At 41.9% G+C, this 16,930-nt stretch overlaps 1 protein-coding gene across 6 annotated transcripts in view; it reads right to left on the reverse strand.

The window, feature by feature from the left end:
* The window catches only part of ZNF521 (zinc finger protein 521), a 262,751-nt gene that overhangs the window by 15,931 nt on the left and 229,890 nt on the right, over window positions 1–16,930 (reverse strand). For all 6 annotated transcript variants that reach the window (XM_074352186.1, XM_074352184.1, XM_074352183.1 and 3 more), the window contains 2 exons: window positions 12,449–12,580; window positions 9,940–10,055 (listed from right to left, as the gene is read on the reverse strand). In XM_074352186.1, coding sequence (XP_074208287.1) covers window positions 9,940–10,055; window positions 12,449–12,580 — 248 coding nt within the window. The remainder of the gene's footprint in view (window positions 1–9,939; window positions 10,056–12,448; window positions 12,581–16,930) is intronic.

Consider the following 16,930-nt stretch of genomic DNA (forward strand, 5'->3'; position numbering starts at 1 on the left):
AATCAGCCTGGGTCTGAGGCAGAAAAAGGCCATTTCTGCAGTTTATAACACAGGAGGTCCCCTGTGGCATCGCATCTGTTAAATTCATACACTGGTATTTCAGGCCTGGATTTGATTTATCTTTTCAAAAAGGAGGACTAACCATGGACGATGCTAAGAGCGCACATTGTGAAACACTACAAATTAATCTTAGGTCAGCTGCGCACCAGGGGCTGCAGTGTCATCTTTGGTTTGCACCCACATGGCCCCCATGGCCCATCACCCTCTGCGCTCCCAGCAGAGCAGGGGGTGGGGAGGGGGTGGGGGCACAGAGGGGCCAGGACAGGACGGGAACTAACCCTGCCGGCTCTGGGCTGCAGCGAGTTTGGCCACCTCTGCTCATCCCACTTCAGAAGGTGGCTCACACCACATGGATCACCACAGCTATTTTAAGTGGGTTCTGGAAAGCCCAGGGCTTGATCACTTTGAGCTGAGGCTTTGGGTATCCCTGAGGCAGTCGGCTCTGGTCCTCAGGGTGGGCGGCCTCACATCACAGAGGGGCCGGCGCGTGGGGACTGGGCTGGCGCTCACGCCACCGGCTGGCCCGGGTCCCCGGACAGAGTGGGCAAACATTTCTCAGATTCGACTCCAGACTCAGAACTCAGGTTCAGACCAGGATGAACTGGAATCAGAACGTCCACCTCGTGTTTCATCCCCGGCCTCCCACCACCCTCGGACCACCGGTGCCTCTTGCCAAGTGGTGATCGGCAGGGCCTCCTCGGCTCCCAGAGTCTGTGTCTGGTTTAAGGCAACTGCTGCTTTCCTGTCCATTTTCTAGAGGAGACATTTAACAACACGAACGCATTCCTTCCGGCTCTTCCCGTAGTGAAACGACCATCCCGTGTTGGAGAGCCACCTTTACAAAGCAGGAGCCCGACAACATTAATGCCAGGAGATCTCAGGAAAGAGTGAGGAACAGAGAGAGAGAGCGCGCGCGCGCGCGAGCTGGCGGGTGAAGGCACAGATGGTGGGCGGGGAGGCAGGGTGCTCACAGCAGGCTTCAGTGGAGATGCATTAACTCCACAGAGGGATGAGGGCTTCCCACCAGTCCTGTCATGAATTATAACTGAGTACGGGAGTGAGGTCTTCGTGCCTGGCTCTCAGCAAATAGACTGTTCTATTTTCCTGCACAATCACCTTTCACCCTTGCAAACTCCAAGCACAGCAAAGCACACTGCTGATATTTAACGGTATCACAGTAGCCTTTTATGTGTCTAGGAGGCACACAAACTTAGCAGATGTGCCCAGTGGTGTAAGTCAGATAATTATAAAATTAAGTTTTGGCAGTGTGAAAAAGGAAACCTTTTACGGGTGATTCGGGTTTCCAGCGAGAGATGGTTCTCTGCCAGCTGAGGGGCCTCATCAAAGCAAGAGGAGGCCACGAAAGGAAGCTGCCAGCCTCCCAGACACACTGGGTACGAGCGAAGCTTCCCTTTTGCAGACCTTCCCCTCCGCTGACAGGAAAGCAGCTCCTGCCCGTCAGTCCCCTCGCTCACTCACTCACTCAATGAAGTTATCAATGAAGGAGGCCTGTTATTTTAGGCAGTTTAAAATTTCACCACTTTGAAAGGACTCGTTTACCCTGCCTTTCACTCCCGTTTAAAGCCTCTGAGTTGCCGTTCTAAATGACAGCACCGCGAGCACTGCTTTTAAGCGCTATTCATCTCGCCTGCCACATCGCAGGCTCTTACAGAACACACTCTCTCCAACGAGGGGCACTCACTCCTTCATAGCTGCAGGGCAGAGCCTGCTACAAGCTGTAGATTCGCTGCAAATATAACAATAAAGGATACAAATGTGAATTCCTCTTAAAATACATGCTTGGCTCTGGAGCCGCCTTGCCTTAGCAAACTCGATCAAGACCAGCCCATCCATCTTTCTCCAAATGCACAGCAACAGCTCATTTCACGCGGCCGTCCAAGGGACTGCCACGTCGATGGCTCCGAAGATGCTGGAAGGAATTCTTTGCTCATTTCAGGGGATTTATAGTTGCAGCCCATGATTACCATCTCTCTCTAACTCTAATTGTCACAACAGTTGGAATATGGAAGTGGTGTTTTCCAACAGCCGGATCAAAGTTTGTAAACACAAAGGGTCTATTCTTGGCATCGAATCTCTGCTCATGGGAGGAAACGGATCCATGGACGCACCAAACATCTAAAACTGGAACACACATGGGACTTCTACATGCTTCCCTGGGATGCAGAATGTTATAGAAAAGTGGATGTCCAGATCTCGCCAAAGGATCTGACTACAGAGGTGCAGAGACAGAGCGCTGTCTTTATAGGACAATTGTGCTTGCAGTTTCTCGTTCCTAATGGAGGCAGATCTTCTGGTTCTGTGGCAGCAGGCTGTCTTGGCGACACAGAAGAAGGCAGGGCCAGCAAAGCCCAGCCAAAGCAGAATGTGGCAGAGGTGATGAACATTTCCAGGGGGTGGCGGGGGGGTGCAGCACTGGCCACAGTGCTCTTCGGTACACCCTAGCTGAATGCTCCATAAAGTCGCACTGATGGCAGCTCAGAGATGGCCATCTGTCGTCAACTCTGGGCCAGACAAAAAAATAATGTAATGGCAGATCGCTAACAACAGGGCTGTTGGAGGAGGGAATGAGTCCTAGAACGGGGAGGTGGTGCTTCATCTTTTAATAGCGAAACCAGCCATCGATATGAACATCAAGAAATTAATGGATGGAGAATTTTTAAAAACTGAGCTGGGGTGCTGTAGAAGCGATTCAGATGTAAATAAAGTGGGTTTAGCTTACTGCAAATACCTCTGTTGCCCTTCCTTCCTGTCATATTAACCACTTGATTCTTGAACATTAGACTAGCAGGACACATGGTGAAGCAATGAGGGCCAAATTTAGAAAAAGGTGCGCCCAGGTTGTGCCTCCAAGCGTGCCCACACAGATCAGGCATTTATTGGTACAAAACGGATAATTGAAAATGCATTTACTCATTTAGTCCAAATGGGTTCATTGTGACAATCATGCTTGTCTATCTTTCTATATGCTTGCTTAATTTCTATGCAGTTTTACTAAAACGCAAAATAAAGCTACCTCATCTTTAGATGCATTATGAATGCTATAAAACTTTAAATGCCCTTCTTTGCTCAAGAAAAACTCTAGCTTTTGTCACTGCTTAGATGATAGGAAGAGAGGAGAGGCGTAGGGAGGGAGGGAGAGAGAATGAGTAACAGTCAAACTGAGGTGAGCCGTGTCCTAATTCTTTGTCCTGTATGATTAACTTTCTGCCTTCAATGGAAAGGCCAATCAATCCTGATTGAATTATCCAATATTAACAGCTGAAAGTGATCAGAAGTAATGGTGAAAACATAGCACCAATCAATAAATCACTGCAAATGATTCGGTTCCTGGAGATCCGATCAAATAAAGGAGATAGATGAATTTAACAACTGAGCAAATTAAGTGGAAGTTGCTGTAGTACCAATTTACTTCAAAAGCCCCGAAGGCCCACAAAGCAGAGAAATGAGGCAGTGTAGAGACGGACCAGTTCCAGAACCACATGTTCACTTGACACAGCTTATTCCCTGTAGCCCCCTGAGTCTAGACGAGGTGTTTAGGGACTGCGATTTCGACCCCAAGAACAGGAGACACACAGAGGTCCAGTGGTTCAAAGAAAATGGAGCGCTAAGGTACCAGGCACCGACCACGCAGGAACAAACAGGACGTGCGCCCCCAACACCGCCTGTCCCTGCAAGTGACCCACTCAGAAGCTGGCCATGGGCGGGCCAAGACATGGGGGTGGGCAAATCTTTCCACCCCAGGGGTCCCAAAGGGAGACCACTTGATAAGAGGCAAGGCAGGACGGGGTTCTGAGTCTTACAGTTGGAGTGGGGATAAGGAAAGACATTTCAAGGTCTTCAAAGAGCTTTAAAGGCACTTCCCATAGATGTGCTGTGAGCCGTGAGACCCACTCCGCCATGCCTCTCGTTTGCAAAAGAGAATTTCAGCCTGACTCAGAGAAAAATATGACAATGAAATAAACTAAAACAAACCTTTCCCCACCCTGCCCCCGGCCCCACCTTGCCTTACATGGAGGGGCACAAGAAAACTTTTTCTTTGGGCCACTCATTCTTAATTTGAGAGGGGGTGGGGAGAAGGGTCAGGTTGTTGTGAAATACATTTCTGAAAGCAAATATAAATGTTTAGTTTTATAGTTATATGCTAAAAAGAACAAAACAAACAAACAAAAATGGCCCAATGGAGAAACAAAACAGAAGCTCAAGACTCTTTAATCCCTTGAAAAAGATACGTGTTTAAAAATTGGAATTTTTATCTGGAAACCAATTAATATGAAACTACGGCAAGGTATGGTTAATTGGCAAATGATTCCAGTGAACTAGAACAGAGAACTAAGGAAACTTCTGACCTGTCTGGGCCTGCCCATCGCCGGCTTCCTGAGGTCAGCTTCCTGAGGTCGGTGTCAGGGAGCAGGAGAGGGTCCGGGAACCAGAGTTCACCCAGTGCCTCTTCTGTTCCACACTCTGCTCAGTATTGGCTCAAGATCGGTTACTCGAATGCACTCTTGTCAGGACCCTGGGAGTTGGGCACGATGCTTTGTTATCTCCTATGTGCCCATTTTACAGATGGTAAAATGGAGGCTTGGAGTTAATCACTCATAAGCGGCAATGCCCAGAATCAAACTCTAGTGACTGTTCTCTGCATCCCATGCCCCTTCCCTTGTACTAAGTCACCTTCGGAGAAATCAAAGCAAAACAAAATGAACAAAGTCCATAAAAACTATTTTTAAAACCCCATTCACTATCTGAGATTTTATGGATGGCTAAGCGTCCCACATCCATGGATATCAGAATCAGATCTCTCCATCCTTCAAAACCAGCCTGAATGCTCCCTCATGATGGCTTTCTCGATTCGCCCAGCTAGAGAATAGACATCGTCTCTTGGAATACTTAGAAAAATCCATTACCTACTGCCTCATGTGATAGTTCATCATATGCAAACCTTAACTTTTTGAGTAGACTGTAAATATATATTTCTAGTTATTTTTGATATGTCAGAGAGAATTCGGAACTACAGTGAATTTTAAAAGGGAATGATATTATATTTTTATGAATCTTTTAAATTAATAAACATATCTTCTAATCTAATAATGGCACAGGGATAACAGCAGTCTATTGTGTGGCATTTGTGACTTGTGCATTGACAAAGACCCTTAAACGCCGCATCGTGCATTACTTGATACTTTGAGGCACGAGTTTGTGTAACCATTATTAAAAGGCTAGTTTAGGTAAGTAGCTTAGTTATTAGTGAGGGAGCCAGTCCGCCATGCGGCAGCCACATCTCAGAGCCGCAGTGTTGCCCTGTACCTCCCATCCCATGTGCTGTAATTCATTGCTCTTTCTGGAATATGAGCATAAAACTTGAGTAACAGTTAAGCTGTGGTGTGAAAAACATGCCTCAACATCAGGCTGATTTGGTGGGAAAGTGATCTGAGAAGAAAACCAAATAGCCGTGGAGAAAATTACATATTTAAACTTCAGTGACTTCTGAAAGTCTTGGTGTACCCCTCCGAATGTCAAATCACGACTCTGTTTTGTATGTGAAAAGTACTGCATCCATGAATTAACCGAGGGAAGGCCAAGTGTCAAAATGATCTTGACTCACAAGGAACTGAAATGCCAAGATCTCAGAGCCTTGGGTGCCTCCAGGCCTGTTCCCTCTCTTCCCACTGCTGGAATTCCCTCTATTCAATGCATAACATGATGCCTGAGGGAACTTTCTAGGGGACACACTGGAAGAGGGTGATTTGATCACTGCCATCGAAGTGCTGTTTTTCTAGAAGCACCAATTAAACAGTAATTACTGTCTTGAAAGAAAGTGGCCTATTCAACAGAATTTTTACAAACACACCATTTGCCCACACCTGTATAAACCACTTTGGATACAAATATGCATTGTAGGATATTATTCTTGGACCACACTCTCCTCCTCTCAAAGCAGCTTCCTTCAGCTCTGCAGAAAACATTTTGAGGTCTATTAGGAAAACATGTGAAACATTCAACATATTCATTCACTTTTAAAATAACAAAATGTTCATTTAGTTCAAATAATGCACTTTTATTCCAAAGCACATCTTCCCTCCCAGTGTGCTAGTTGGCCTTTGAAGTATATTGGGATTCCTTGTAAGAACGGGGGGAAAACTCTATCAAAAGTAAAAGATGATATCCTGCCAAGAGTTAGACACACACACCTCTGGAGTGGCATTTAGAGCTTTTGGTCAGGAAGGTTTAGAAGTCCTGTGAAGACAACAGCTTCCACACTGAGAAGTCCTAGATGGAGTGTCCACAGAACAAGGTTTCATCTTGCTTAATTCTAAGAGGAATTGTGGTCAGTGATGTCAAAGGATGACACCCAAGTCTTTGATTTCCTGAAGATGCACAGTGTGGAATTATCTGAATTATAACAGGTATTAGAGTCGGTATTAATGAAAATAACACACCTCTGTGTGTGTGTGTGTGTGTGTGTGTGTGTAATTTTATACCCAGCAAAGCACTTCTATACTCAGAAAGATGTTTATGTGTCTTTAACTGAGTATAGACAGTGAAAGGAACGTTAATTACTTACTGTGGTCATGAAATCACTTGTGCACCTTTCAAAGAGACAACATAGTGATGTTCCTTGCTCCTTCTGGATGCTCACCCTAAACTCACCCTATTTTTCTCACTCTGATATTAAGAGCCAAAAATATTATATGCTTTCAAACCTCCAATCTCAAGTTCTTGGGCCTTTGGTTTATAAAATGCCTCTTGTGAAAAGTCCTTCTTTCTGAACTTCAGTGGCATTAAAAATGTGGATAAGTTTAAGGGTTATAACATGGGTCAGTTTAACAGTTTGCATTTATTTTAAACACCAAGGCATGGGCCGCAGTGGGCTGGTAAAATGGCTTCATTTTTCTATTCTGCTCTCTTATTATTTTGGTTACGAATCTTATTTTATATTGTTACCTTAATTTCAATTGCTTCCCCCCCTCATTCTAGAAATTAACAAAACAGAATTATTATTATTGTTTTTTGTATACTTGCCACGACCCCTTTCTATGCAGAAGTCAAATAAATCAACACTTAAAAATTACATCAGTGCCTTCCTCTAAGCACAGGTGTAAAGGTAATTTGGGTAATGAAAGCAAATGCACGGGACTGCGAACTCCGAGATTTAAATCATGAAAATCAAAAAGCTCTCAAAACTAGAAGAAGTAAAGTTAACTCTGACCCATTCTTCTTACTGTATTGGAACTAAAAGCCACTGTTACTGCTGGGGATTTTAGAAAACAGGCCTAGATGGATATTTCAATGACGGTGGCTATTAGCTTTGTAATAATCATCACATATTAACTATAAATACTGTTTTTATCAAAGGAATGATGTTCACATTGGGCCTGAGAATTCACATCAAGGCCAAATATGTATGATTCTGGGTCGCGGAAATGGAAAAATCAGGCGTACAGCTTCGGATTATGAAAGAAATTGTATTTTGGTCTGGATCACAATTTGAATGAATGAGTCAGAAATGTTTTGAGAGACATTTGGCCTCATAAGGTCTTACAGACTCAAAGAGTTGTGTGCTCTGTACTATATCTTCTATACCAGCGGTTCTCAAAGTGAGGCTTGGGGACCTCTAGGGGTCTCTAGATCCTTTCAGGGAGTCTGTTAGGTCAGCACTATTTTCATAATGACATTAAGACACCGTTTGCCTTCTACACCCTCATTATCTCATGAGATGAGCCTACAGTGGCGTTTTCTAGAGGTTACGGGACGTGCGAAGGTACTGTTTCTCAGACAGTTAATAGAATCGCAAGCTTGTGTATTCCCGCATTTAAAATGTTTCTCAGTTTCGATTTCTAATATGGAAAATAAATATCAGTAGATAACCCACATAAATCAAAGCTCTTTGTGGTCCTCAGTAAGTTTTACATGTAAAGGCATTCTGAGATCAAAGAGGTGAGAACCACAGTCTATACTAACGGTAGGAAAGCGCGACTTCTGTATGTTCCATGAAACCCAAAATACATCGCAAAAGAAACCTGGAGTCCTGAAGGGTGAGTTTAACCGCTTAGTTTCGTCTGCTCGCAGTGGGCCTCAGGCCACCACCGCCACAGTGCGGCGTTCTTTCAGTGAAAGACACCAAAGTTGCCACCAGCTCAGTAGCATTAGAATCTACTAATACAGTACAAAAGTGAATTTGTTGCAAACTTTTTTAAAGAACATTAGATAGAAGCCAGTCTCTTCAGAATCTCTACAACTTTGATTTTAAGCTATGATGAATTCTGCTTCACAGCTTACATACTAGTTACCAGCATCATTTAGGTGCGCCGGCCAAATCCTCTACACTCTTAACGACCCAAATAACTTATTTTTCCACACCTACTGGAAAAAAACGCTATATTTTTTAACAGAAATTTAGGTTATTTTAATAAAACACACTTTCAAACATTAGTCTAACTCAGTCTATCTTCTGATTTAATTCACAAACAGATGTGACAGAGCAGAATTCTTTTTAGAAGTGATAAAAAGTAATATAGCAATTTTAACTTTGGTGCATTGACATATTATAACATAAATTAAATGGAATTACCCATTTCTTCATATATTTTTTATTTTACTTCCTTAATTTGCTATTTGTTCACTGATAGGATGACAATGGAGATGATAAACTGTAAACTCCTTATTTTGAAACATAATTCACACAAGTACGGTCTCCCCAGAGCCCGAGGAGGCACAAAGCTGTCCCAAGGTCCTCAGTGTGGGTGGGGAGATGAAAGGGTAGGTGGGGCTCTGGGTCCCTTAGTCCTGCCTCAACCAGATCCATCACATCAGAGCCTCTTCTGGCTGTTTCAGGGTTTCAATGCCAAAGAAAAAGAAATCACCCCTGACCCATTTTAGTCCAAATAACTTTACTGTTAATAATGATGCTCATGATAATGAAATAATTTTGAATTCCAGTCCATTCTCCTCCAAGGGTACCAACAAGATTGAACAAAAACATGTTACTCTTACATCACTTCATCAGAAAAATGAAGATACATATTAGACCCATTTTTCAGATGAAATAATGGGGAAAAAAAGTTATTTTCCTTTTAAAATAAATGACATTTCTGGGGTAGGATCCAGGTCTCTGACTCATACCAGTCTATTGCTAAGAATAATCAAAACAACCAAAGATTTACACTGTATGTAGAGTGTACACCTTATATTCAGACCTGTTATTTCATTTTTACCTAACCACAGCCCTGTAAGTGGTACATTTGTCTACCATTTCTTCACATTTGAAGTTCAGAAACATCATGGATCCAGTGCCCAGTCACACATCTAGCAAGCAGGGCACTCAAGGCTAACGCCAATGTCTTTGGGTCCAAAATTCGCAACTATAAGGCTGTCACTAAGTGACAATCATTCTATTCCGCTAAGTGGAATAAACATATCAGACAAGAGTATAGCTTCTTTCTTCTCTTCCCTTCTCCCTTCCAATTTTAAGCCCCTCAGGACAACAATAACCTGGACGTCCATCCAGCTTGGAGCCCGTTGGGAACAGAGCATGAATAAAACAGGATTTGGGAGAACGGGCCATGACAAGTGAGGTGAATGATCCCACAGTCCAATAAACCTGACCCCTAAGTCTATCACACTGGGTCAGAAGGTCCAATTATAGGTCTGTTCTAGTTCTTTTTATGATTGACAGCAGCCAGAGGCAAAATTACTTTGGTGTCTGTTAATCCAGCCTCTAATTTTCCCTTTGCCCCAGTCCACACAAAGCATCGTGGTGGCCCAGGGTGAGCGATACTGTGAATCCAGATTTAAAATGCCCTTGTTTCCTATAAGAAGAGCAACCGCGTTCGACTCCAGCCCTCCTCGTGGGAACGTTACCTGTAGCTCTGTTTGGAAGAAGAACTTCTGTGGACACTGTGTGCAGTCATAGATCTTGTCTTCTTGTCCGTGGGCAGAAAAGATATGCTGCTGCAACTTGTTGGCTTGAACAAACACTGAAATGGTAAAGGAAGAGCGAACTCAGGGTTATTTTCTTTCCGAAATGCCCTCGGACTCCTCGTGAACAGCTGCAGATGGAGCGGAAGGAACGGCACGCCTCCTGGGTGTGACCGCTGCTGGGGACCTGGCGGAGCCGGGTCACTGGCGCTCAGGGCCGGGTCTCCGGCTTTTGTTAAGATGCGCTCTACCGAGCACCTGATTCAACCTAAACAGCTCCAAAGTAAAGGTTTTTTGAGGCCCTGCTCACTATAAATCTTTTAAAACTAAAGCTGAAAACTGTCAAATGCACGGCACTCTCTAAACAGAAATGACACTTACTTCTCAGCAACCCACAGGTTAAGAAATCATAGTTGCCCAAACCCTGTTTATTGTGTTTGCCTAAAGTTATAGCCAGCAAACAGCTCTCTATTTAAATGTGTTAATGCTAAAAATTATATCCCACAGCTACTCTGGGGCACTGTCTCTAAATGTGAAACAGAACGGCAGGTAAATTCTCTTTGGATACTTTAAGATCAACTCAGCCTACACACTGAATGCAAGGGTTTCAATAATATAAACATGTTCAATTTTAATGACTACAAAACAAGGCCCTAAGACTGTGTAACAGTTTACCTAGGAGACATACTATTAATAATTAAATTGTATATGCCAGAGGCAGTGTTTGGGTTGGCAGAACTGACTTCTGATGGATGCCTGGTGCACTGTGACCTAAAAAAGTTTGCATCTACAATATTAATCTGTATAGGCAGAGAAAGGGTTTATTAAAGATGCTGGCATTTGACTTTGACTCTAATCATTAAAATTATTCTAATTGCCAGCCAACCTAAAATATCAGAATATTGTTCTTGTGAGTCATACATTTTAATCGTATTTCTCATTACCTTAAAAAGCCACTCAGATTTCCTCTTCCACCTAACATGCTTTATATTGGAAGGGATTTTGTTTGTTTGTTTGTTTAACTGTTATTTCTAAAATTACTTCAAGACACACTAAAACAAGTCAGGTCTGTCAGCACAGAAAATGCAGGCTGTTCATGATTAATGCATTTTTGTCTCTTACCTACACTGACCAAAAGGATTGGGGTTTTATACTGATTTGCAACAAATCTCCATCTAATTTAGCGTATTTTATGAGGCTCCTGGCCACAACGTGAAAGGACTGTTTTATTAGGGGTCTTAATCATGAGGCGATCCATGACCCAGGCTGCCTTATGAAGACTTACTGCGAGCTTTTATAAAGAACCCAGTCTCCTGACTCACTGTATCTTAGGATAAATAGTACGCTATGATAAAAACATAACAATATATTTTTTTAACTACAAATTTGGAAGAATCAAAAAGGAGTCCTAAAAGAAGGAGTGGCTGATGGGATTATTGAATGAAGGAGCCTCACAGGCAAACGGTAAAGGCAGAGCATCAACATACTTGGGAACTACTTGTGCTACGTGTGCAGCGGACACCTCCTCTCTTTTTGTTACAGGACAGAAATCCACAGGCTGAATGCAGTGAAGGCTAATAACCAATGCTGTGGAATTTGGCTCTGCAAACCAAGAAGTCAATCTTGAGAGGAGGATATATTTTTGTTTTGTTTCGCTTTGCTTTTTCTGACAAGTAAGAAGGAAACATATACTTGAGGGGTTTGACCAACAAGTCTAAGACACAGGCAATGTGATCACAAAGGATTTTCCAAAATAACTTTGTCATTGTTGCAGAAGCAGCAGAAACATGTGTGATCATATTTCAACCCCATGGGATTCAAACTGTAGTTCTGATTTGCTTTTTTTTTTTTTTTTTGCTGCTGAAAACTAAAATGCTGCACCCTCTAACAAGAGTTTCTTCTTAACAGTGTAAATTTATGTCAACCTCTACTTTAAAAATCCAGTGTCATCAGAAGTGAAGGTCTCCTCTCATCTGTTCATCTAATCTGTTTTCTAGTTCAAAGGATTCGGGGGAAGGTTTTAATAATGTCTTTATATTTTGTATGGGGAATGTTATAACTCTGCATGCTTAAATCACGGGCGTGTGTTGACAACACGGCTGTACTTTTAGTCCAGGGTCTATGATGGAAAAGCAGACTTCGCCTTGGTAACCTTTTAACATCGAGAGGAGAACAGTGAACGAAACACGGATGTCGTTTTGCAAATGGAAAAGTGCAGACTTCTGAGAAAACCTGAAATGCCATTTGTTCATCCTGACAGTTAACCTTCCTGACCTTTTGAGCCTGTGAAGTAGGCTGCAATCAATAATGCTAATCAGCAGAAATCAAACATCTTCTCCCCAAACTGAAGTCAGATGAGGGAAAGGCCATAGCAGTGGGAAGGATGTCTTGGTGGGACAGACATGATGTGGCCCAGAAAGTCTCCAGAGTCTTCCTGAAATAAACTTCCTACCTGTAAAGCAGACGGGACACTTGAAGGTGCCGCCCATCCCTTCGAAGCTGTGCTCGATCAGGTGACACTGGAGTTTGGCAGGGGAGTCGAAGGTCTGGCTGCAGAGCTTGCATTCATGGTTCAGTCCTTCATCTGTGAAGGCAAACACGTGAGGAGAAAGCTGAAACCCTTACATCGTGGACAGACCCAGAGTTAACTATCATTGCAGACAGTAAACTTTTTCCAGCCCCAAATATAAATGTGAAGTAGTAGATGTGGTTTCTGGTTATTTCACATTATTTATGAGTTTGTATCAACTGAAAACATTTCTGGAATTTAAAATCCAACCATAATCACAATGCAGGTTTTATCTTGGGGTAATGCATTTTATTAAGTTTTTAAAATATAATTGATAGACCAATAGTGAGGCATCCCCTTGTCTCTAACTAGCAAGATTTTATGGGCTGTGTATTTCCAAAGCCCTAAAATAAAGGACCCATAGAAAAATAAGCAGCTTCTTCCCTGGGCTGCTCCTCGGGTTTGTCTAGAAGGTTCTAGAGGCTTCTATTTCTAGCCTAATGTTTTCTCATTGATCCAGACTTTCTTTTTCTACTTCCAAGATATTCTGGCAATTCTGAAACATTACTAATGCTTACAGTATCCTAAGAATGCTGTTTTTTTCCTTCCCATCCCCCATATCTTCTCAGATCATTGCTCCTTTTACTTTGTAAGACAGTTTCAATTTTACCCCCAGATCTAGACTCTGCCTTTCTCCAAAAGCACTTTCACGAGCTCCAGGCTTACTTTTGACTAGTCTTGGGTTTTTCTCTGATATTTTAGGAATAAGATGGTAGGAAAATATTTTGGTGTAATAATGATTGCTATATAAAATGAAGAGTGTGTGTTATAGACGGAAACCATTATTTTTATGTTTTTTCTACATGAAAATGTTTACGAAATTACAAACTTAAGGATTATTCTAACTGGTTTCAATTATAAGAAATGAAAGCCAGTAGCACTAGAATGAACAACCTAACACTTCGTTGGTGCTTACTGTGTTCCAGACGCTGTTGTTGTAAGTGCTCACAGATACGAATTCATTTAATTTAACAACAACTATTGTTACTCCCATTTTACAGATAAGAAAAATGAGGCCCACAGAGTTGAAGTGACTTCGCTCTGAGTCACAGGAGCAATACTTGGTGGAACCAGAACTTAAACCCAGGCAGCCTGGGCTGAGGGGCCATGATCTTGGCAGATACGCCACAGTAATACACCAGCTATTCCCAAGACTCTCATTAGGAAAAGTAAAGGGTAAGACGTTGCAACTTAGCCTGAAATGTTATCAAGTTATACTTTTATCTTCTCTTATCTGCAATGAGTAAAAATGCTACTAAGGGAAATTTGTGTCCGATATTCTGGGTCTAGGGAATAAAAGAAATAGTCACACCATGGGGGTGGCGAGTCTATACTCCAAAGTTATTTGTTTTTATTCAACACAGCATGCATGGAGAAGTCCTTCACCAGTTGATATGACTGGCAACACAAAGGCCCAATTACAAAGTGAATTATTATTAGCCAACTAGGAGTGAAATCACTCTATTTGTATTCCTAATCTTTCTTCTCACACAAGTATGAGTCTTTAGAAGCAGAGGACTGGAATTTGTAAAAAAGAGAAGCAAAGCACTAATTAAGCCACCCAGTACTGTCTGCATTTCACAGGAGATAAAAACCTGCTCTGTATTTGGGTGGCACAGTAAATTCCTTGATTATAATCATGTAAGAAGGAGTTTAATTGTGCACACTGACACGACGAGGGGCTATACAGAAAGCTTTAGGGATTATATAAGATCAAGCGGTTTTCATCTGTGCCTTTCTCTCTCTTTCTTAATCCTAAAGGCACCAACATTTCCCCAAATTTTGGATATTAAGTAATATAAGAAACACTAGTATTGTAGGGAATTGGGTTGGAAAGCTAATCATCAAAGATACTTGCCAAGTTTAAATGTCTTTTGTTTCCTCAGTGCTGTATTCCTTTAGTGTGGTAGTAAGAAGGTGACTAAGAGCGCTAACTTCATCTTTAAATTATGTTTTCTGCCCAAGAAGCGAGACGTGGTCTGTGGGTGTGAGAAGGTATACCCATTTATTTCAGAATTCTTAAACTCGCGATATTTGCCTGGTGAGTTTTCTTGGGGCTAATGAAACAGCTTGACTGGTACATGAGCGTAATGTAAATTATGCCAAGTAAGGATGGTCGTTAATGTGACATTGCCTTTCTCGACTAGGAGTATTTTGTTTGGAAAAATAATAGAAGGGACAATAAATAAGACACATGCATATGAGCACAAGAAGAATGTCCCCATCGATTTTTATTTATTTCCTGTCCAAAGAACAGGGAAGTTCCATCACAAAATGTTAAGCAATCCAAATTTAGTCCAGTGAATTCACAAAAAGGTGACACACACTCATAATGTATTTACGCAGTAGTAGTGCAGACGGATTTTTCATGAATTCCACCCTTTGTGAGGGCACTGACGGCGGTGATCATGGCATTCCACATTTTCAGAGCTCTTTCTAGTTTAAAAGTGCAGTGTAATGTTGAAAAAAACAAGTTGGAAGTTCTACCTGCCTTTTATTTCTAAGTTGCAGTGGAGGTTTTTTCCAACAAATAATTTGTCCTAGTTACTGGAGTAGGATAGAAACCCTAGCTGGATGATTACCCATCAAGTAACAGACAAGCAGAGCCAAGATGCTCCAACCTAGACATGAATGAACCCACCCACATCTCTCGCATTAACTTCGCTGCTCATCCCCCCATGTTCACACTTGCCCACCACCACAGGGTCAAATGATGACGAATGAGAGGGATGGGGGACCCAAAACAGTTTTACAACTGGTTAATACAATTCACTTCGTCCCTTTTTTTTTTTTCATTGAAGAAGAGGGGTAGAGAATCATGGCAAACTAATAAAAACTTATTTATAATAAGAATTTCAGAAGTTTGTCCTCAGTCTTGGTTTAACTCGGATAGCATTCATTCTATACTTGAATAGTGTGGTTCAGGGCAGTGTCTTAATTTTCAAAGAATTTTGAAAACACCCTTAGTCCCTGGGGGAGCCAGCTGAGTTCAGCCCTGTTTCCTTCCAAAACTGAGCTTCTCTCCTTCCCGTTTGGTGGAAGGTCAAGAATAGTGCAGAGTAACCATCTATGTGCATGAGGTGGCGCTATCAACACCTCCAGTTTCTGGTCAATTTAAACCTTAGACTCAAGGACTTCGCCTACAAAGCCACAACTTTCACCTTGTTTCCTAAAGGTGCCAAAAGCTTAAAAAATTCAATCAAAGTAACCATTACTACTCTCCAGAAAGGTAGCAGCTGACAGTAATTGGTTAATACAGTCTGACTCATTTATTAACAAGAGATTCTGAGTCAACTGATTTAATAACCATTACAATATTCCATTAAGAATGTAACAGGCTAGTGCAGCCCTACTTTTTATTAAGAGTTATAGGTGGCATCTACGGATGAAACTTCTAGATTTTTCTTCTTCTCTTTTGCTTCTCTATATTCTTCAGATTTTCTACAATAAGCATGATTTGCCTTTATAGGTTACTTTGAAAATTAAAGAATAGAAAACCACTACACCTTTTCTATACCTTATTAATAAAGATTGATTACAGCACTTATATTTTGGGTGCCAAAAAGTAAGACAGAAAATGAGCAATATTATGGAGTATAGAAAAACTGATTCTGAACATTAGACTGAAAAGTATTCTGGCCAAATGCATGTGAAAGCAGAAATTAGCACAGGGAAAGGGAGAGAGAAACATCACAGTGCATATTAATCAATTCAATGAGAAGAATATGCGGCTTTCAGTTTAAACCTGTATCCTTCCAGAACAAACAGAAACCCCCTCTCTCTCGTATACCAGAGCAGGGGAGCACGCACATGGCCAGCACCGGGGTCCAGTGTCAGGAAAGGCAAGAGGGAAGCTCTTACCGCTGAGAACGTCTTGGCAGCCAGCGACTTCCTGTCCTGGTCAGCCACTTTAAAGCATGATCAGCAATGGCTTGGGTATAATTGAGAAATAATTTCACGTGTATGTCAATTTCAGCTAAAATAATTATTTCATTTGTTAATCTTCATTTAAGTGTGAACATAAATGTAAACAGGAATCAAATCTACATAGAAGAGACTGATGCTAACGTAAATATTTACTCCAATATTAAATGTTTCAAAGGGAAGAGTCTGAATACATAATTGCAATACAACCTCATTGCCTTAGTAGGGAACGTGAGAACCATTTGCTACAATCAGGTGCTAGAAGAACAAAATCTGTTTGTCTAAGGCCAGTTCAAGGGGGAATGATTATTTCTGTCTCTCCAATTTATAAAACCTTGATGAACACAACTATCAATCAGCCAGTTTTGTAACTGAAAAAAGTAATTGTTACCATTTGGGTGCCCAAACACAACCCACGTTCTAAGCTCCAACATGGCAACT

The sequence above is a fragment of the Camelus bactrianus genome, chromosome 24 (assembly GCF_048773025.1).
Source record: "Camelus bactrianus isolate YW-2024 breed Bactrian camel chromosome 24, ASM4877302v1, whole genome shotgun sequence".
NCBI classification, from domain to species: domain Eukaryota; kingdom Metazoa; phylum Chordata; class Mammalia; order Artiodactyla; family Camelidae; genus Camelus; species Camelus bactrianus.